General features: G+C 38.4%; 1 protein-coding gene across 1 annotated transcript in view; it reads right to left on the reverse strand.

Annotated features, from left to right (window-relative positions):
• Positions 1-22121, reverse strand: part of HEATR1 (HEAT repeat containing 1) — a 46020-nt gene that overhangs the window by 18109 nt on the left and 5790 nt on the right. The window contains exons 7-21 of the mRNA XM_083375383.1: positions 19607-19818; positions 18680-18813; positions 17728-17836; positions 16327-16437; positions 14273-14390; positions 12609-12716; positions 11064-11159; positions 7107-7201; positions 6073-6284; positions 4572-4693; positions 3157-3357; positions 2594-2765; positions 2223-2371; positions 1817-2009; positions 978-1150 (exon numbers count right to left, since the gene is read on the reverse strand). Coding sequence (XP_083231509.1) covers positions 978-1150; positions 1817-2009; positions 2223-2371; positions 2594-2765; positions 3157-3357; positions 4572-4693; positions 6073-6284; positions 7107-7201; positions 11064-11159; positions 12609-12716; positions 14273-14390; positions 16327-16437; positions 17728-17836; positions 18680-18813; positions 19607-19818 — 2205 coding nt within the window. The remainder of the gene's footprint in view (positions 1-977; positions 1151-1816; positions 2010-2222; positions 2372-2593; positions 2766-3156; positions 3358-4571; positions 4694-6072; positions 6285-7106; positions 7202-11063; positions 11160-12608; positions 12717-14272; positions 14391-16326; positions 16438-17727; positions 17837-18679; positions 18814-19606; positions 19819-22121) is intronic.

A 22121-nucleotide genomic window follows, 5' to 3' on the forward strand; every position in this document is an offset into this window, starting at 1 on the left:
ATGTGGAAAAGATACCGAAAAGTCGTTAATGTAATTTATATTTTTCATTATTTGTAATTGAAGGACAAAGGAATTTAAAGTGGACCGCAATTACTGCATGCACATTTTCACGCTAGCTATGAACCACTGTGCATATGTATCTATAAAACAAAAATACCACCTAAAGAAAGAAGAAATGAGAGGTGCTTTAGCATAGTGATATGAATTTCTGGCTCCCAATGAAAGGAGTGGGCCCATGCTAGGACCTTTTTGCTCTGTATCTGCCGTAGCTTCTTCTGCTGCTATCAGTTATCATTCTTAACCCCCAAATACCAGCCACAACTTTGAGGTATTTATTCTGCATTTCAAAGCACACCTGGAGCCATATAAAAGCTGCTTTCTCACAACCCTTTTCCGGGAAATCAAAACAAAAATGTACAATACTGCAAAAAGATTTTTAAAAAAGCAGGCCTATATGATTAGCATCCCATTCAGCTGGGTGTGAAATACTGCAGCTGTGTGGAGAACTTCATCCAAGAGAGGCAACTGGGAGGTGTCCGTGGATCAGTGGAAGAAAGGACCTTCTGCATAAAAGTTTTCTGATACTATTTGAAGTACCTCTTCAAAATGCTGCAAAAAGCTCCTGCCAAAAATATCAGATTGTTGACAGCGCTGAGCAAGACTGTTTACAGATCAGATCCTAAGTGAGGATGCCTCCAATCCCCCATTGCTCGCTGCAAGAAAGACCAAGAAGGCAAAATAATCTGTTCATCTTGGCCCGCAGGTCACGATAATTTTACCATCTTCTCAAAGGAAACAGAAGACGGGCTCCTGAGGAGAAAATGCTTCCTAGTCTCTGATCCAACACTTGCTTCAATGATCCTGACTCCAAACAGGCCACGAGAAGAGCTCTGAGGGTCTGATTCATCAGAAAGACACAAATATAGAAAATCGCAGATGCACATCAGGTAAAACCTCATGGCTTCATCTATGCTTACTTGGATAACGTAAGTTGAGTCAGACATTATTTCCTCGGCTTTCTTCGTGAAACTCTGAAGCATAGGATGGAAAATGGATTCTTCTATTCCAGTTAAGGAATGGAGGCACTTGAGAGAAGCTCTTCGGACTTCACTCACAGGACTTCCCAAATTGATCAACAGAGATACAATTACTGGAAAGTGCAAGTAGGGACAACAGTTGTGGCTTTAGCAAAGTTCCAAATCAACTTAGATTCATTAACTATGCAGAATGAAAACTCCTATCCTGAGAAACAACTTTACTGTATCGCTGGAGAGAACCAATCTGCCTACACCATCCCAGCCACCATGAAGAACTTAGGTCCTCTGAACTGTAAATGCTGAGCTCACCAAGATCTTCTCTGTTTTCTAATTCAAACACTTACAACCCTTTGAAACAGTTAAAATCCTCAAAATTTAAAACCTGTGCAGTTATTTATTTTTATGAGCAAATTTCTGCTATCCTTTCAGTCTGGACTTACCATTTTTCCAAATGGTAAAAAAGTACAGAGATACCTCGGTAAGTTTAAAGATGGTTAGAAGCTTTATTTATTTAAGTCTGATTATAACCTGAAAGTAGAATGCCAAAGTCCTGGAGAAAAAATAAATAATTATCCCTCTCTCCCCAACTCAATATAATAATACATGAAAGTAAACTTCTCTCCAAATAATTTAAAACTTCTTGTAAGGGTAGATAGCTTGAAAGACAGGAAAGAAGTTAGTGCTGATTTCCCCCCTAATTTTACTGGACAATTTATAATCTACAATCGATTAATGCTACAATAACCAGAGGGAAATATCCCAAAGGCCATCACCGGTACCTGGAGATGCAGTTGACACCAATTGCCTTTTTTTCTGCTCGGATTGAGATTCGAGCATGACACATCCTATGTACAATGCCCGAGTTTGCAGCACAGCATCCATCACAAAGTTTAGCTGATTGCACAAGTTGTAGTTGTAAGTCCATAAAATGGAGAGAAAACTAAATTGATGCTCTGGTCCTTTCAAATGTGCCTTCAGATAATGATAAAAAGGAAGCGGTTAATATACAATTTTTTTGAGAGCCCATTAACCTTTTTTGGTGGCTTTGAAAAGAGACACCCTCATTTCACTTCAATGGATCCCGTAATACAATCTCACTGTAAAATTTCAGCAAAATAAATTGTTCAGAATTGCCTACATCAGAATAATAGCCAGAGGTTTTCTCTTGTCAGACTGTACATTTACCTCAAACAGAAGTCGCATCATTGCCCGAAAATGACCAGCATAGAATCCCTCACTTGCACCTCTGATAACAATGTCAAATAGTCCCAACAGCAAGTGCAAATAATCTTTACTGTTTGAATTTAAAGTTTCAGGATTCCACCAGACTTCATCTGTAGAAATGCAAAGAAATGGCAATTAGGGACTGTAGCAAAAGCATTTTCTGAAACTACACAAAACCAAACTAAACTATAGCAATCACTTTATTCAGGTTAAAATTGAGAGATGCTGATTATTTCTGTGTTTCAGAATTGCAAGATACAAGCAAATACTACTTCAACAAGAAAAGCATCTGCATTTTTCAAATCTAACTTCTCCTGCAATAAAAAACATACCTTTCAAAAAGGAATTTGGAGAGACCAAGCCTTCAATAAATCTTCTCAACAAAATGAGGAACAGCATGGCATCTTCAAGATCAACCGATGCATGAACATTTAATTTGTTTGTATACGTCGATAACAAGTCCCAGAAAGATTCATTCCCAGATGAGAACTCAGATGAAATGTTCTGAAGATGAAAAAGAATTCTGATCTACTGCACTGTCAAGGAACATGAGGACCAAATACCTTCAACGTCCCTTAGATATTCCTAATCTTTCATAAATCACTAAATATGGGAAGCTCACCAGTTTTATTGTATCCTTGCTCCTTATTTTTTTTAATGATTGTTACTACAGTCTACTTCCTGTAATTGTCTTTCTGACCTTTAACTTCGTCTCATCTCTTTACATGTTTTGAAAATTGTAGGAGTCGCTTTTCCCTACCAGAAGCATATATCATGAAATATCTCTCCTACATCAACAGAACTGAACGTGGTATACATACACAAATCTAAGAGCTGAATGGGTAGAAAAGGGGTTTCTGATTAAAGCCGCAATTTTAAAATTAAAAGTTCTCACCTCTGAAGGACAGTTGCCTTTAAATCTGTGCATTTTTTTATTCAAAAACTGGAAGATCCTTAAAGCCAGGAATAAATGACAGTCTCCCATTTGGGAGCAATTGCAACAAGACTGGACAAGGACAAAACTTATAATGTGGCCTGTTAGCTTCTGTTTTCCAGTAGGAGATTCCTTTTCAATAAGATTGATGAAGCCTTCCACCTTGAACAAGAATAACAACAGAGAGTCAGTGTCCATTATTCTTTTGAGGAATGGATTATTTTGATAACTGCCTAGCACTCTGCAAGCATTTACCTTTTCTGTATCTTTATTTTTAAATACTCTATATGAAAATCTTGGCTTTAATAAGTAAAACATAGTAAGTATATAAAGTTGTTATATTCCAGGTTAGACTGTAGGAGAATGTAATTCAGTACTCGCTATTTTGGCAAGCAGCCCCCTTTCTTGTTTTTGAGCATGGGTCTGCTTAGGTATACCAAACAATCTGAAAGTTAATCTTGGAATGTGTCCTGCTACAAAGCTACCACCTTTTCCCCATTACAGGAAACTTTAGTCCAGGGGTAGGCAACCTCGGCTCTTTTATGACTCATGGACTTCAACTCCCAGAATTCCTGAGTCAGCTTGGCTCAGCTTGGAAACCTCTCCCTTTTCCCTCAGCATGTCTGGCTCAAGAATTCTGGGAGTTGAAGTCCATGAGTCATAAAAGAGCCGAGGTTGCCTACCCCTGCTTTAGTCCAAAAGTTCAACCAAGCACTTTATGTTTTGTCTTTTCTTTTTTTCTTTTTCACACTTCTAAACCACCCCATCTCCCTCAGAGGACTTTATCAAAAAAAGAGGAAATTTTCGGAGAGAGCTTGTTTTCAGCAGCAACAGACTACTTGCTCAAAATAATGCTCTCTACTCTTCCATCTTAAGACCATATAGTTAAAATGCTTGAAATCAGCAAAACACCATTCTGAACAATAGTTGTTGGGGGACACAGGTCAGAAGATTTAATTGTACCATGGTCTGTTTGGGAGACTTCCACAAACACCTTCCAACAGGGAAAAAGGCAGAGGGGTTCACACCACATGACCATATGCTTTGCAGAGAAACCCTGTTCAGTGCTTTCTTCAAGTTTCTTTTCAATCAGAGATGCAGCATTATAGCTTGGCTGGATTATAAAGTGAATCTCTCAAGGGATGCTACTTTAAGAACTACCATTTTGCATGTTCTTTTGCATCAATGAAATACGAAAATTCTACATTTCTCACTAAACGGGGGTGTCATTGCTTGAAATATTCTCCAACATGATGTAACCCACACAGAACGCCTGGCTGCTGGATTTTATTGTTATGCTACTTAATACTTTCTTTAAAACGGCTGATCTGAGAATTTGAGAATTTTTATAAGCAGGACATGTAAACGACACATACCATTTCTGACACGAAGGAAGAATCTTCTGAAATCAGGTTCTTGGACAAGAGGTCCAGCAGTCTGGCATTAGACATGCCTGATAGGTCTCCTGAGTTAGCTGAATTAATCACCTCTTGGAAAACTGTTTCAGGACAATAACAACATAAAACAGAACGGGAAATTGAAGTGGGAGACTGGTTAAACCTTTTGAAATCACTGATGGCTACAGAGAGGGAAAGGTTTTAAAAGAATGTGTACTTTAATGTTAAAGTTCATTCATGGGAAAAAATGGAGGGTATCATTTTTCTTACAAACAACAAAAAAATGATACCACAGAATAACTATTTATTGAAAAAGTGCCTAAAATGTAGAAAGTGTATGTAGTTTCAATAACATGAACCATAAATTGATAATATAGGTAGCCTTCAACTTGTAACTGGTTGTTTAATGACTGTTTGCAGTCACGACAACCTCAGAATGGGTGCTTCACGGCCTGTAAAGCGCTTCCCGCCATCTTACAAAGTTGCCCCCATCACATGACCGCTTTTCAGGTGCTTGACAACCTGTTCACATTAATGACCCGATGCCAAGGGCCATTTGATCATCTGATCGCCATGTATAATTCATTTCTGACTTTCCTCAGAAAGTCAATGAGGAAGCTGGTAGAGAAAGTTGCAAATGGAGAAGCACTCCAGCACACTGGAACAACAAACCTTAAACCTAGCAAAAACGCTAATGAATGCCATTGCTTTGAGCAATCTTTTAGTGAACACTATTATCTCTGTCCCTTCAAACGGAAAAATACTAGCAAACGCCATTATTCTCGTGATTGTTGTCTGCAGTGGATGGAGAGAAAGCCCAGGTCTCCTGGGTGTGGTGGAGCACTTTCCCTGCCCCACCAGACGTGGGAGGCGTTAGTCCCCTTCCCAGTGCTTTGCTTAACAACCTGCATGGTCACTTAAAGGCCACAAGTGGGAGAGGCAGATTGTGTTCGTTGAGATAAACGGTCACATGGCTTTTGACTTAGCAATCACTTCACTCAATGATTGAGATTCCAAGCCCCAATTATAGTCATAAGTGAAGGACTACCTGCACAATCCTGATTACTCAGATAAAAGGCTGAATTCCAGCCCTCAACCACTGACTCCTAAACCTATTCAATTTTGGAGTGTGGTCTTCACTATACCACAAGTCAGAGGAAGCCCCTGAGCAAATGAGAATTGCACCTCTGGATCAGAATGTTTGCAGTGTGAGCAGCCTCTGGAAAGTCATGTCATTTGGATTTTGTTTTGCTGCAGCTTGATTTCAAACTCGCACAAACACAAATATGAAACAAAAGTTCACCTTTTTGGACTTCTGCTTCTATTTTTTTGTCTTACAAAAACATTCCTAAGTAACACAGAAAGAGAATTACAGTGACTCGGCCTCCCGTTGGAACAGGGGTGGGGAACAAGGGCCCTTTTATGACTTGTGGACTTCAACTTCCATAATTCTGAATCAGGAAAGAATTCAATTACTTACCATTTGGCCAACCTTTCAACAAAGGATGAAGAGAACAAAGACCGGACTCTGTTATGCAAACTGCCACTCTCCCTTCAGCAGATTCTAGATCATTGATGGTCATGACCAGAAAAGGTAGCAATTGTAGGACTAACTGATTGAAGAGATCTTTATTATCCTTAACAGTATCTACTTTCATTAAAAGGCATAATACCATCTCTAGAATTTTGCACCTAGCAAGTACATAGGAAGAAGAATGGATATGTTTAGATTACACCTCCATAACCAAGATTACACGCTGTGAAACACACTTTAACATTGTAACGATTGAATCCTTTGCGACAACAAAACATATTTGTATTACTCATAGTGCTGCCTGTGAAAGAGGAGATAATGTTCCCTTTTAAGATGGAGCCTGATATTAAAGGCAAGGTCATGTTGGAAGCAGGACAGTATAATGCCATAGTATAACGTTTAATGCCCCCTTATCTCTTTCAACATTGTGTGTGTGTGTATAAACAAACCAACAAAATACACACACACACACACACACCAAACAAACACTGGGATAGAATAAGAAAACTAAAACAGTTTTTATTATTAAAGGATCAAGCTTTCATTGGCTAACTGCCAACGTCATCAGGATGAAAAACGTCATCAGGATGAAAAATATCTGTATGCACGCACATTTTTTGAGGCAATCTGTTACTCTAAAGCACAAATCTCAGATCATTTTTTAAAAATTATAAATCTCAGGTCATATTAAATGGAAGAATATGTAACTATGTGACTTATGTAAATGGAAGAATATGTAATTAACTACCTGCATATACAGATTCTTTAATGAATTTGCTGCCAGAATAAAACAATATAATTAGTACATTGACAAGTATCTTACAAACATAGTTACAAGGTGAAAATATAAATGGCATTTTTACATATGTAATAATCTGGAAAAAAACAGCACTTGGAATGTGTAAAGATTCTATACTATGGAAAAAATTTCCACTATTAATATAAAATTGAGACCGAATGATGTAAAAATTATCACTTACCATTTTTCATCCTTTAAGAGATCAGCTCTTTCAAACAGAGACAACAGACTGAGTCCAATTTGTTCACCCAATATATTCAAACGAACCAAGGCACTCTAAAATAAAATTTACAAATAATGCACAAAATTACATAAAATAGAGAAATATAATGCAGAATCCTACCCAAAAGTATTCACAATATGTGTATTTTTAAAAAATAAAGTGTTTTTAAAATATAACATGAATGAGTCTAGTATCAAAATAGATTTAGTGATTCTGGTTTCTATTTTAGATTTTGCACATCTTAAGGATTTTTCTGTCTGTTAAAAAAAAATCTTACTTTGATGATACAGTTACAGCTTCGTGAGACTGAAACTAACCTGCTTGTCCAGTATATGTTGAATATCTGATCTCTTCTCTTGGCTTCGAGTTTTCCCTCCTCAGGTTTGTCTCAGGCAATATTAATTTAAAGCACTATTCTACATATTCAAATTTCCCTCTGATTGCAATTGGATTAATTCCCAAGTAAGAGAATACAGAATTTCAGTCAACAAAGAGAAGCAGGGAATCTGCTTTAACATGCTATCATTTTATTATAGGTGGACCCTAGTAATTCTTCTTTAGACAGGTGCCATGTCAGGAGAAGGAAATGGCAACCCACTCCAGTATCTTTGCCATGAAAACCCTATGGACAGTACCAAAAGGCAAAACGATATGACGCTGGAAGATGAGCCCCTCAGGTCGGAAGGCGTCCAATATGCTACTGGGGAAGAGCAGAGGGCTAGTACTAGTAGCGCCAGAAAGAATGAAGCAACTGGGCCAAAGCCGAAAGGACGCTCAGCTGTGGATATGTCTGGTGGTGAAAGGAAAGTCCGATGCTGTAAAGATTTTTTCTCCATAGGAACCTGGAATGTAAGATCCATGAATCAAGGCAAGCTGGACGTGGTCAAACAAGAGATGACAAGACTGAACATTGACATCTTAGGTATCAGTGAACTAAAATGGACAGGAATGGGTGAATTTAATTCAGATGACCATCAGGTATACTACTGCGGGCAAGAATCCCTCAGAAGAAATGGAGTAGCCTTCATAGTCAATAAAAGAGTAGGAAAAGCAATACTGGGATACAATCCTCAAAATGACAGAATGATCTCAGTTCGAATCCAAGGCAAACCATTCAATATCACAGTAGTCCAAGTCTATGCCCCAACCACCGGTGCTGAAGAGGATGAAATTGACCGGTTCTATGAAGCCCTACAGCACCTTATAGAACTAACACCAAAAAATGATGTCCTTATCATCATGGGGGATTGGAATGCTAAAGTAGGAAGCCAAAAGATAACCGGAATAACAGGCAAGTTTGGCCTTGGAGTACAAAATGAAGCAGGGCACAGGCTGATAGAATTTTGTCAAGAGAATACGATGGTCATAGCAAACACTCTTTTCCAACAACCCAAGAGACGGCTCTACACATGGACATCACCAGACGGTCAACACAGAAATCAGATTGACTATATGCTCTGCAGCCAAAGATGGAGAAGCTCTATACAGTCAGTAAAAACAAGACCAGGAGCTGACTGTGGCTCAGACCATGAGCTTCTTGTTGCAAAGTTTAGGCTTAAACTGAAGAAAGTAGGGAAAAGCACCAGGCCAGTCAGGTATGAATTAAATCATATCCCCGTTGAATATACAGTAGAGGTGACAAATAGATTTAAGGAATTAGATCTGATAGACAGGGTGCCTGAAGAACTATGGACAGAGGTTCGCAACATTGTACAAGAGGTAGCAACCAAAACCATCCCAAAGAAAAAGAAATGCAAGAAAGCAAAATGGCTGTCTGAGGAAGCTTTGCAAATAGCTGAGGAAAGGAGGGAAGCGAAAGGCAAGGGAGAAAAAGAAAGATACGCCCAATTGAATGCAGAATTCCAGAGAATAGCTAGAAGAGATAAGAATGCCTTCTTAAATGAACAGTGCAAAGAAATAGAAGAAAACAATAGAATAGGGAGGACCAGAGATCTTTTCAAGAAAATTGGAGAGATGAAGGGAACGTTCAATGCAAAAATGGGCATGATAAAGGACCAAAATGGCAGGGACCTAACAGAGGCAGAAGAGATTAAGAAGAGATGGCAAAATTACACAGAAGAACTATACAAGAATGAGCTTAACGTCCCTGATAATCACAATGAGGTGGTCACTGACCTCGAGCCAGACATCCTAGAATGTGAAGTGAAGTGGGCCTTAGAAAAGCTGAGCAACAACAAAGCTAGTGGAGGTGACAGTATTCCAGCTGAGCTATTCAAAATCTTAAAAGACGATGCAGTAAAAGTGCTACACTCAATTTGCCAGCAAATTTGGAAACTCAACAGTGGCCACAGGATTGGAAAAGATCAGTTTACATTCCAATTCCAAAGAAAGGCAGTGCCAAAGAATGTTCAAACTATCGCACCATTGCACTCATTTCTCATGCTAGTAAAGTTATGCTTAAAATCCTACAAGCTAGACTCCAGCAGTATGTGGATCGAGAACTACCAGAAGTACAGGCAGGATTTCGAAGAGGCAGAGGAAGTAGAGATCAAATAGCCAACATACGCTGGATCATGGAGAAATCTAGAGAGTTCCAGAAAAACATCTACTTCTGCTTCATTGACTATGCTAAAGCCTTTGATTGTGTGGACCATAACAAACTGTGGCAAGTTCTTAAAGAGATGGGAGTACCAGAACATCTTATTTGTCTCTTGAGAAACCTATATGCGGGTCAAGAAGCAACAGTGAGAACTGGACACGGAACCACTGATTGGTTCCAAATTGGGAAAGGAGTCCGGCAAGGCTGTATACTGTCGCCTTGCCTATTTAACTTATATGCAGAGCACATCATGAGAAAGGCAGGGCTAGATGAATCAAAAGTTGGAATTAAGATTGCTGGAAGAAATATCAACAACCTAAGATACGCAGATGATACCACTCTAATGGCAGAAAGTGAAGAGGAACTGAAGAGTCTCTTGTTGCGAGTGAAGAAGGAGAGTGCAAAAGTTGGGTTGAAACTAAACATTAAGAAAACCAAGATCATGGCATCCGGCCCTCTCAATTCCTGGCAAATAGATGGGGAAGAAATGGAGGTAGTGACAGATTTTATTTTCCTGGGCTCCAAGATCACTGCAGATGGGGACTGCAGCCAAGAAATTAAAAGACGCTTGCTCCTGGGGAGGAAAGCCATGGCAAATCTAGACAGCACACTAAAAAGCAGAGACATCACCCTGTCAACAAAAGTGCGTATAGTCAAGGCTATGGTCTTCCCAGTTGCAATGTATGGCAGTGAAAGTTGGACCATAAGAAAGGCTGAGCGCAAAAGAATTGAGGCCTTTGAACTCTGGTGCTGGAGAAGACTCCTGCGAGTCCCTTGGACTGCAAGGCGATCAAACCGGTCAGTCCTAGAGGAGATCAACCCTGACTGCTCTTTAGAAGGCCAGATCCTGAAGCTAAAACTCAAATACTTTGGCCACCTAATGAGGAGGAAGGACTCACTGGAGAAGAGCCTAATGCTGGGAAAGATTGAGGGCAATAGAAGAAGGGGACGACAGAGAATGAGGTGGCTGGATGGAGTCACTGAAGCAGTAGGCGTGAGCTTAAATGGAGCCCAGAAGATGGCAGAGGACAGGAAAGCCTGGAGGAACATTGTCCATAGGGTCGCGATGGGTCGGACACGACTTCGCAACTAACAACAACAACAATATGTCAGGGTGTGGAGTAGTCAAAATATTGGAACAGGCCTAAACGAGACATAGGTTCAAGTCTGCCCTGAACAATGGAAACTCAATGGACACTATCACAGTCAATCTCTCTCATCTTCAGGGGGATAAAATGGGAGGGAATGTTGTGCCTGAAGCTTCTGGAAGAAATTATAACCAATGCAAAAGCTAATTCATTGCTGACTAATTCAAAGTACCATATATTTTTATCTTCCAAAGGATTAAGACTTACATCTAATGTATGAAGAGTTGACATAACCACATCTAAATTATCATCTTTGAGTCGTGCTACAATGGCTTCTTCTATGAAAGAGTCATCAAAGCCCTCCTAAAAATAAAAATCATGAAGGAAATGAACATTAAAAAGGTATCATAATGCAATGTCATGAATTCACCATTTCTGGGGAAAATCCAACTTGTTTACATACATACTTATTTAAATAATAATAACTAAACATTGCTTTAAGTTATGAATCTGGGAATCATAGGAGTTATGGTTGCAGCATTTATAAATCAGTTGGTCTAGTGGTTAAGACATCAGGCTATAAACTAGTTTTAGTTTCATCTTAAAGCATGAAAGCCGGCTGGGTGACTTTGAGTCAGTCATTCTCTCCCAGCCCAGCCTACCTCATAGGGTTGTTGTGTGGAAAATAGTAGGGAGTATTAGGTATGTTTATCACCTTGAGTTATTTTTTTAAAAATAATGAAGGCAGGATAAAAATAAATATATAAAAATAAGGTAATGTCAATCCTTCTTATATAGGGCAGCTGAAGACTGTCTTAGATTCTCATTTCTTCTTTTGTAGATATACATTATACACAGTGCACGATAACTGGAGAGTACAAATGAAGAGGTTTTTCTGACATTTTATTTATTTATTTATTTAATTTTAATTCCATTTATATCCCGCCCTTCTCCGAAGACTCAGGGCGGCTTACAAGCTTAGCAGTAGCCTTCATTCTATGTATATGCCTGCTTATTAGGGCTTTCATACACCCCCCAAGCGGCATTATTACAAAGCCAGCTTATTGCCCCCAACAATCTGGGTCCTCATTTTACCTACCTCGGAAGGATGGAAGGCTGAGTCAACCTTGAGCCTGGTGGGATGCGAACCTGCACTAACTGCAGGCAGCTGGTGTTACTTAAGGAGGCATTAGCCCACTGCTCCACCAAGGCTCATTACCACTTTTGTAGTAGTGACCTACTCCAATTATTGCTCAAGTTTATAAAAGGTCATCTTTTATTTAGTCAACATGAAACTAGTGGAAATATAACAATGCTGTACAGACAGCTATGCAATGGAATGTACAGTTTAGATTCAATATAAAAGGAATGAGATTTTACTTTAGATTATTATAAAGAAGAGGTACAAAAATGACAACTTGGAGGCCATATGTAGCTTCAAGAGCGACTCCAGAGTGGATAGGGGCAAAATGTGTGGGTCCTTTTGGGTTTTTGTTTTTGTTTTCAGAATTTTGAGGGACAAAATGGAAATTTTAAATCTTACAATTGCTTTTAAAGGGTCCTGTTTCACTCCTTAAAACATCTGAGAAACTCATCCGAAAATGTGTCTCAGCTTTACCCAAGTGCAGTTCTTGATATGACTTGCAAAACTTGGTGTGGTCCTCAGGCTTATGAAAGTAGGGCAACCCTGCTGCAAATACCCCTATTTTTCCCCTCACTCCTAGTAACAGGCATTTGCTGGCTTAATGAAAGCATATCAAAAATTCAGGAAAAAATTAGAAATAAGAAACAAATAGATTAAGAACAACCAACCTTTGATGTTTCAATTATTTCTTTCAAATGTTGAATAGCCAGGACTCTCACTGCTGGCTGTGAATGATTCAAACTAAGGAGCAGGGAGGTATTTGAATCTTCTAGAAACTAGGAATACAAAATATAATCAATCAGGCTGCAGTCCTAACTCTATGCCCCTGAAAGATAAGGGAGCTTATTACTTAGATGTTTTCTGTTCATAAATCTGCAACTACTGTACATATGAACACAAAGACATACTTCAGGAAAAAAACCCTCAGTAAATATATTGTTTATCTATACCAGACATGTCAAACTCGCGACGTCACGTGATGTCGCGCGACGTATCGGAGCTTTTTCCCCATTGCTGGCAATGGGGTGGGCGCGGTTTCACTGTGACGCGTCCGGCCTGCAGGCCGGCAGTTTGACACCCCTGATCTATACCATAATTTGCTGTCAGTCTATACTCTCTACTACTGACTCTCTTTGCATATGAAGCAGGATAAAGCAGCCAAACAGAGTTTCCCTTAAATTAATCAGGAACTATAACCAATCACTTCAAAAGATGTCAGGAAAAGTGTTCAACTATTTTAAATTGGTTTATGGACCATGTATTGCTTTAGGTTTTTTTAAACATTCTTTTCTAATTCATACATTGTTGTTGTTGTTAGCTGCGAAGTCGTGTCCGACCCATCGCGACCCTATGGACAACATTCCTCCAGGCCTTCCTGTCCTCTACCATCTTCTGGAGTCCATTTAAGCTCACGCCTACTGCTTCAGTGACTCCATCCAGCCACCTCATTCTCTGTCGTCCCCTTCTTCTATTGCCCTCGATCTTCCCCAGCATTAGGCTCTTCTCCAGGGAGTCCTTCCTTCTCATTAGGTGGCCAAAGTACTTGAGTTTTAGCTTCAGGATCTGGCCTTCTAAAGAGCAGTCAGGATTGATCTCCTCTAGGACTGACCGGTTTGATCGCCTTGCAGTCCAAGGGACTCGCAGGAGTCTTCTCCAGCACCACAGTTCAAAGGCCTCAATTCTTTGGCGCTCAGCCTTTCTTATGGTCCAACTTTCACTACCATACATTGCAACTGGAAAGACCATAGCCTTGACTATACGAATTCATACATAGCATGTTTAAATGCTTAAACCTGACAGTAGATTACAGAGCACTTATTCAATTCATGACAAACTCGAGGATTCTTACTGGCACCCTGCGTCAAAGGTGTGGCCAATTATTGATAAACTTTTGGTACTAATTTTGTCTACCAGTGATTTATAGGCAGTTAAGAGAAGCCTTCTTATAGCCTTTGGATGCAAACTAGATGATCTATTGCAGGGGTGTCAAACTGCTGGGCCGCATCATGTGGAAGCCGCACCCGCCCCAGCTCCGGCAATGCAAAAAAAGTCACGATACGCCACGTGACGCAGCGAGTTTGACAACCGTGGTCTATTGACATTATATCTCTATGACACCAGATTACATTTTTTTAAAAAAAGTTCACATCCTCACATCTTGACAACAAACTGTGCTAAATGTATCACAAGGCCATTTCTTTTTGTCAATATCTATAAGAGAAAAATCTATGATTAATTGTTTTATGAAATGCTCTAACTGGTCTCAATGCCAAAGTGTCAACAAATTAAAAAAGAAGAAATCTTAATCATTACAGTCTTAAGATTGATTTACCTGGTATTTACCACCACTCACTGAAAGAGAAATGAATTGGTGGAAGAGATCTTGCTCCTTCTGATTTTTGACATTCTTCAGATATTTTTCCAGTACCAAATCTAGTGTTCTAGAGTATCTGTGATAGGCAAAGAAAGCAATTCATACGGTATATTCTAGGAAAACCTAGCATGGTTCTTTATATATTGTTTTATAGTCATACTGTATGCCTCATGTATGCCACCCAGTGTCACTTTTTCATGAGAAATTGCTAATGCCTTATAAATGTCTTCAGTCATTTGTAAAAAGACTAATGGTGGGATAAAAATAAATAAACACATATTTTACACAAGACTACCAAAACTTTGCATGGTCAGCTTTCTTGTACAAGATCTCAGCAACCAGAGAGGAGTTGAGACCATTTTTGGAAGTCTTGAAGATGCCACATTATTAACTTATTTTCAGGAATCCTTACATTACATATTTCAGGTAAGATAAATCTACTTTCAGACTATTAATAAAAGAAACTCAGTGTAGACAGTTTTATGGATTTAAGAGATCAGAAAGCAAAGGATTGTCCTAGAAAAAGAAGCGCTGACAGAAACTGGAAGAAACACAATATTCAGTATTTTCTTCATTCCTTAGGTTTGTGTGACATTCTAGTTCTGAAGCTCTAAAACCTTTCTGGTTAGGAGAGCTGCGAGGCTATTAATAATTGTTATTATTATTATTAATATTAATAATTGTTATGCTTTAGCGCTGTATAATTTTTAACTTGCTGATTTGGAACTACTTATTACTAGAAGACACCTCTAGTATTTTAATATCAGTTTTGAGTTTTAGTTTTTTCAACAATTTTGTATGCATTATTTCTTTCAATTTTCTGTTGTTAAGTTACTATGCATTCTTAATAGGATATTTATTTATTTTTAAATAAATTAAAAATGATTGAAGATGTATAAATTGAAGAAAAATATAAGGAATTGGACCGTAATTCTCACTGTATTGTTTGTTTACCTGTTTGTTTACACTTCTTACTGCCCAGTTTCTGAGACTTTGTGTGGCATTAAGAAGAAAAAAACATATATTAAACAACCCAGTAAAAAGGTAGACCAAATGTTATGTTATGTTCCATAACTGGAGTCACACAAAAGTTCTAAACCTGGTTTTAAGCAGCAGAATAAAATCTTAGTATCTTCTAAGTATTCTTTCATCAGACCAGAACTGAAATTGGTATGGGGTAGCTCACAACGCAAATAGAAGACTTGGATGTAATTACTTTACTTTTCTGAATAAGATGACTGAAATTCAAATTCCATGGCCTACTTTGATTTACCTCTGAGGTTTGCTTTGAAATAGGTAGATAACTGGGATGTGGAAAATAATTTTGAGCGCAAACCATAACAAGAATTCTACAGTAATTTTTTTGAGAATGGAACTTAATGTTATTCTCCTGGGCAACTTGACTAAAGGACTCTCTTGATCTTGCCCTAAAGTTTTAGTTGTTTTTTTTTAACCTGCCTTGGCCAGCATAACAACTTGGGTTAGTTGAGGCCAGGTATTATTTATGTTATTTATTAAAATTAAAATTTAATTTAAATTTATTAAATTATTTAAATTTTTATGATGTCCATCTTCCATATAGGGTGACTCAGGGCAATTTATGAACATATTAAAACTAGGCAGATTAAAAATTTTAAATTATCACTGAGGAATCAATGTGACTTTGGCTTTTGCACTTAGGGATCAGGAAAGTGGTGAGAGACTTGCTGTACAGGGACAACCGCTGCTGTGGAGGGTCAGCCCGGATTTGACTTTCTACTTCTAAATTCTATTCATTCTTCATAATGGAGCAGAATCTGTTTTGACCAAGAAAGTTGAAGCAGCAGTATATGTACCCTCTGGATAGGCTTGAAATAACTTGGGAATAAAGCTTTAATTAGTTGACTTCACCTATATTTTGACCTCTTTTTAATATTATCTTAATAAAGCCTAACTTTGATCTATTTGGCCTAGGCATAAATACTTTTGTCACCATCCCAAGTAAGAATGTGGAATAAAATCTTTTTACTTACTTTCTTTCAAAAAGTCTGATTAAAGGAAGTAACTCTTCATTAATTTCAGCTATTTTGGCAGGATCAGAACCACTCTTTACACCATACGAAATATAATCCTCCAGAAACTTACTGAAATTGGGGGGGGGGGGGGAAAGGAAATAATTATTTCTTTACAGAGAACTAATATTGTTTTTCACAACTTCCTCAAAGAATGTGAAAACTTAACAATATAGACATTTTATGAAATACTGCTTTTCTTTATGCATCCAATCTCTACACGAACGTTATCTATGTACATATCACCACTACCCTTTCAGCAATGACCAAAATATGTCTTACCTAATTTTCTTTTAAAAAATAATAATAAACACATCAATAGGCTGAAATTAAAATAGGCTTCCAATTTCCAACTGACAGATTTTGGAGCAGTGGGCTAATGCCTCCTTAAGTAACACCAGCTGCCTGCAATTAGTGCAGGTTCGCATCCCACCAGGCTCAAGGTTGACTCAGCCTTCCATCCTTCCGAGGTAGGTAAAATGAGGACCCAGATTGTTGGGGGCAATAAGCTGACTTTGTAATAATGCCGCCTGAGATGGGGCCGAAAGCCCTAATAAGCAGGCATATACATAGAATGAAGGCTATTGCTAAGCACATTGATTTGTGCTTTAAATTGTAAGCCGCCCTGAGTCTTCGGAGAAGGGCGGGATATAAATGGGATTAAAAATTAAAAAATTATCTGTAGCCCAGGGCAGAACTACGGAGCCCTTGGTGTTCTCTGAACTTGGTTGTCTGCTTGCAGACATTTCAGTATCTGACTGGATAACATCATCAGTGCTAGTTGAGTGTGGGGTTTGCTCGCTGTTTATGTACAGTAGTTGCCCTGCCAATGGTGAAGGGGTGTGTAGTTCACTCCTTGGTAATTCTTTGATTAGGGTATTTTGTTAGATTGTGTAGTGTTAATTCCTGTTTATCTAGGTGTTGTTCCCTGGAGAGAAATGTGTTCCAATCTGTTTTCCGCTTAGCTTTTTTATTGTCTCTTTTGACTGGAATGTAAATATAGTTAATTTTGCCAGTTATAGCTAGCAGCTGCAAGCCTGCTATCCCAGTGCTAGCTGAACATTCCAAAGGGTGGAGGAGTGGCAAAAGGAAATCATGGTCATGGTCATATGATTTCCCACTTAGTGACCTCTGTCTGTCTCAACTGTGGTCACCAAACAAGGACTACTTGCATTTATAAACAAAAGCCCCACCTCCCCAATAATTTTTAGTAGTAGGAATTGGTCCCGAGAGGGTGGGAAAAAAGGAAATACTGGTTTACAACACTTAACCAATAGAATCCTACAGTATACCTGACAAATTCCATTGTGACATGAAAACCAGGGATATGAAATCCTAACTTATTAAAAGACCGTAGCTTACCAGGCCAATAAATGATCCAAATCTTTTTCAAGTGGTATAGTTGTAAGTATTGCTTCCAGTTGTTTAATGTAGATTTGGATATCAATTGTGTTGGATCCTTCTTCCATCTCTGAAAACAGGTTGATGCCATAAAGAAATAATGACTGTCTCTGAAACATTCTGATTCAACCATCCCCAGTGTTTATCATTTAGGACAGCAGAATGTAACTCTTTTATTTCCTGTGTTATTTGAAGTTGGGTGCTATAATGCCAACAACTTTGTTCTGACTGATTCAAAGAATCATGCTTCTAAAAGGAGCAAAATCTCATTAACAGAACCTAAGAACACCACTACAGTCCTGTTGGATCAGGCCAAGGCTCATCCAGCATTTTGTGGCCCAGTATGACTAACCAGATGGCTCTGGAATTCTTACCAGCAGAAATCAGAGACATATCACTATCGCTCTCCCATTTACCTGTAGCTGTTATTTTGAAGATGCAGCCTTCAATTTGAAATTAACACTGAATCTACGAAACAAGTAGTCCTTGACCAACCTGTCCTCCATGAGTTTGGCCAATTCCTTTTTAAAGCCATCAGGGTTAGGGGCTATCACTGAGTTACCACGTACGATAAAAAATTCCTGAAGTTAATTATCTACAGCAGGGATCTTCAGACTTGGCCCTTTTATGACTTGTGGACTTCAACTCCCATAATTCCTCAGACAGGCATGCTGGCTGAGGAATTCTGGGAGTTGAAGTCCACAAGTCATAAAAGGGCCAAGTTTGAAGACCCCTGATCTACAGCCTTCTTCTGCTTATATTAAATCTCCCAGCGAGTTTCAGTCTTAGTGTTTTGAGAGATGGAGCAAAATGCCTCTTTGTCTTCTATCTCCATGCCATGCATGGTTTTATATTTCTTATATTTTCAATGAAGAGATATGTAAATGAAAAGACAGAGCACAGATGAACATACCTGCTTTTCCATAAATAACTGAATGAACTAGGTGGGGCAGCAGATAATGTAAAATTGGACTGACATCGTGAACTGCTGAAATTTCATGAAGAGTAGCAATCAGATTGGGCACATTACACAGATGAACATATGGTCTGCATAAGAACACAGTAAAAGTAGTTAATGGGACTTCCTAGAACAGCAGGAAATTGTCAATATGTCCCCTTAAAAGAGGAAATTCCTGATGTTAAGGAATGAGCCTTTCCACAAATATCCCAAGGTATCTTAAAGTCTTGTTTCTAGAGTAAAGTTTACAAATATGAAAATGCTTCCATAAATTCAGTAATGAAATACATTTTATTTATTTATTTTATTTATTTTAATCCCATTTAAGTAAATCAAAAGCTGAATTTTCTATTAAATATTATAGTGTCAAACCTCAGATGTATCCATAATTTAAAGAGCCTTGGTGGAGCAGTGGGCTGATGCCTCCTTAAGTAACACCAGCTGCCTGCAATTAGTGCAGGTTCGCATCCCACCAGGCTCAAGGTTGACTCAGCCTTCCATCCTTCCGAGGTAGGTAAAATGAGGACCCAGATTGTTGGGGGCAATTAAGCTAACTTTGTAATAATGCCGCTTGGGGTGTGTGTGAAAGCCCTAATAAGCAGGCATATACATAGAATGAAGGCTACTGCTAAGCTTGTAAGCCGCCCTGAGTCTTCGGAGAAGGGCGGGATATAAATGTAATAAAAATAAAAATAAAATAAAATAAAAATTTACTTTTTGATTTTATCTGTAATCACTACTAACAGAGAAAAACAACTGCATTTTAATCAAAGAATGCAAGCACAGAAAAACAAGTTGCACCAAATACAGTTTTCACTTTGCTAATGACAGAAAAACACATTTCCCCCAGCCACCCACACAAAATACACTCATTTTCCTTACTTTTCTGCAAGTCCTTCTTCCTTCTGGCTCTGTAGAAGGACAATCAAGCAGCATAGCCCATCTTTGACAAGAGAGGGTATCTTGGTCAAAGTCTTACTAATCAGCAACATCAACGAAAGAACCAGTGATTGTTCCATTGTCACCCTTACAGTTAACTGACAGATGATCATATATGTCGCAGCTCTGAAATCCACCAAGGATGATTTCAAACCCTATCATGAGGAAAAGGAGCAAAAGTATGTTTGGTAATTTAAGTATAAGGTCTTTGAAAGTAATATTGCATAGCACGTCATAAAAGATTTAGGTCTATACAAATAGCACTGGATAATAGGGAAGGCCCAGGATTTTCAAAAATACATCTATCTTGGCTTATTCATTATAGAAAATCTCTGGAGTATAGACCAAAACAGCAAATTAGTATAGACCAGGGGTAGGCAACCTCGGCTCTTTTATTTTATTTTTTTTATTAAAGAGTTTTACAAAAACAAAATTTTACAATATATCCCCAAATCCCTCCCACCCCAAACCCACCCACTTCCCCCCCCACTTCCCAGAGCTAAATACAGGATTATAGTTACAATAATCATATTCTAAATAAAAATTATGCATAATATACAATTAACCAAATTCATAATGCGCTTTAACTCTAACCTCGGCTCTTTTATGACTCATGGACTTCAACTCCCAGAATTCCTCAGTCAGCTATGCCCACCATGCTGGCTCAGGAATTCTAGGAGTTGAAATCCACGAGTCATAAAAGAGCCGAGGTTGCCTACCCCTGGACTATGGAAATAACTAACACGTTCAAAATTGGTAAATACACCTAGATTGCACTGACTCACTTTATTTAACTTATAAGCAGAATATATAGTGAGAAATGCAGGACATGAAGAAATAGAAATTGAAATTAAAACTGTCAGTAGAAACAACCTCAAATATATTGTTATCATTTTGATGGTTCAAAATGAGGAGAAGTTAAGGCATTTCTTGTTAAAAATGAAAGGACAGTGTACACAAGCTAATCTGTTTTTCTCAATTTTTAAAAGTTCCCAAGATTATATCAATCTTAACCTAATACTAATACGTGGAAAAAAAAGTTGAAAGTAGTAATCATCTGTATCTTCAACAAAATCCACCGAGAATGCAAATGAGAGGAGGGGAAAAGAAGGCAGGACAAGAAGCAACGGATGGAAACTAATCAAGGAGAGAAGCAAACTAGAACTAAGGAGAAACTTCCTGAGAGTTAGAACAATTAACCAGTGGGACAACCTGCCTCCAGAAGCTGTGAATGCTCCAACACTGGAAGTTTTTAAAAAGAGACTGGACAGCAATTTGTCTGAAATGGTATAGGGTTTCCTGCCTGAGCAGGGGGTTAGACTAGATGACCTCCAAGGTCCCTTCCTACTTCATTATATTATCATTATCATTATTATTAAAATGCCTAAATGGAGAATAATTATATTAATTAAATTAATTCTTATTAAATTTAAACATAAATGAAATCAAATCAAATCTGGCCAGTTATCATTTGGAGCATGACTCCTGCTACATTAGCTAAAGGTAAAATAAAAGCTCTTGGCCTGGAACACAACATCAATGGCTCCACATGAAATGGTGGGAAGTGTCCATTCCAGGCACTGTAAGTTCTTCTTCATAAATTATTTGAGAGGTTAGAAGGTATGATTGTCAAATCTGCAATGATACTCATAAAGGACAACAAGTATCTTAAAGCAGAGAACCAAGCATCAGATGATCTTGATAGGCTATAACAGTGGGCAGAAACCAGAAAGATGAATTTTAATAGGTACAAAAGCAAAGTCTTAGATCTTGGTAGGAAAGATAAAAAGCATGAATATAGGACGAGGAGACCAAACTGGACAACACAACATCCAAACAGGATCTGGGTTTCTCAGTGGATCACAAGTTGAACATGAGCTAACAAAGAGAGCAAACTTAGTCCTCGACTACATCTGCGGAATACTAAGTGTCAAAATCGAAAGAAATAACTGTTTCCTTTATTCTGCATTTGCCAGATTACACTTAGAATATCGTGCCCTGTTCCAGGCACCATGTTTTAGGAAGAATATTGAAAAAATGGAGCATGTTCAGAAGAGAGTAACCAAGATGCTAAAAGCCCTACATGGGAAAGCATGAGGAACCACTGGAGATATTGAGTATGTTTAGCCTAGAGGAAACTGCAGAAAAATGGCAGAATTGTTCAGAGTTGTTCCAGAAGATAGGGTAAAATAAAAGAGATGTAAATTACAATCAGATATCACAAAACGTCTAATTGGAACAGCTGTTCAACGGTGGAAGTCAATGCCATTGGAGGAGGTGTAATTTCCTTTATTGGAGACATTTAGTCAGAGGTTGGATAGCTTTCTATCAGGGATACTGAGGTAACAGGATCTTATAGTGGGCAGAGGACTGAACTAGTCACCTTCAAGATGCCATCCTACCCAAACATTCTGTGGTTTAGGGTTTTTTTTAGTATTACAAGGGAATTAGGAACTCT

The sequence above is a fragment of the Vipera ursinii genome (genome assembly GCF_947247035.1).
Source record: "Vipera ursinii genome assembly, chromosome: 1".
NCBI lineage: Eukaryota > Metazoa > Chordata > Lepidosauria > Squamata > Viperidae > Vipera > Vipera ursinii.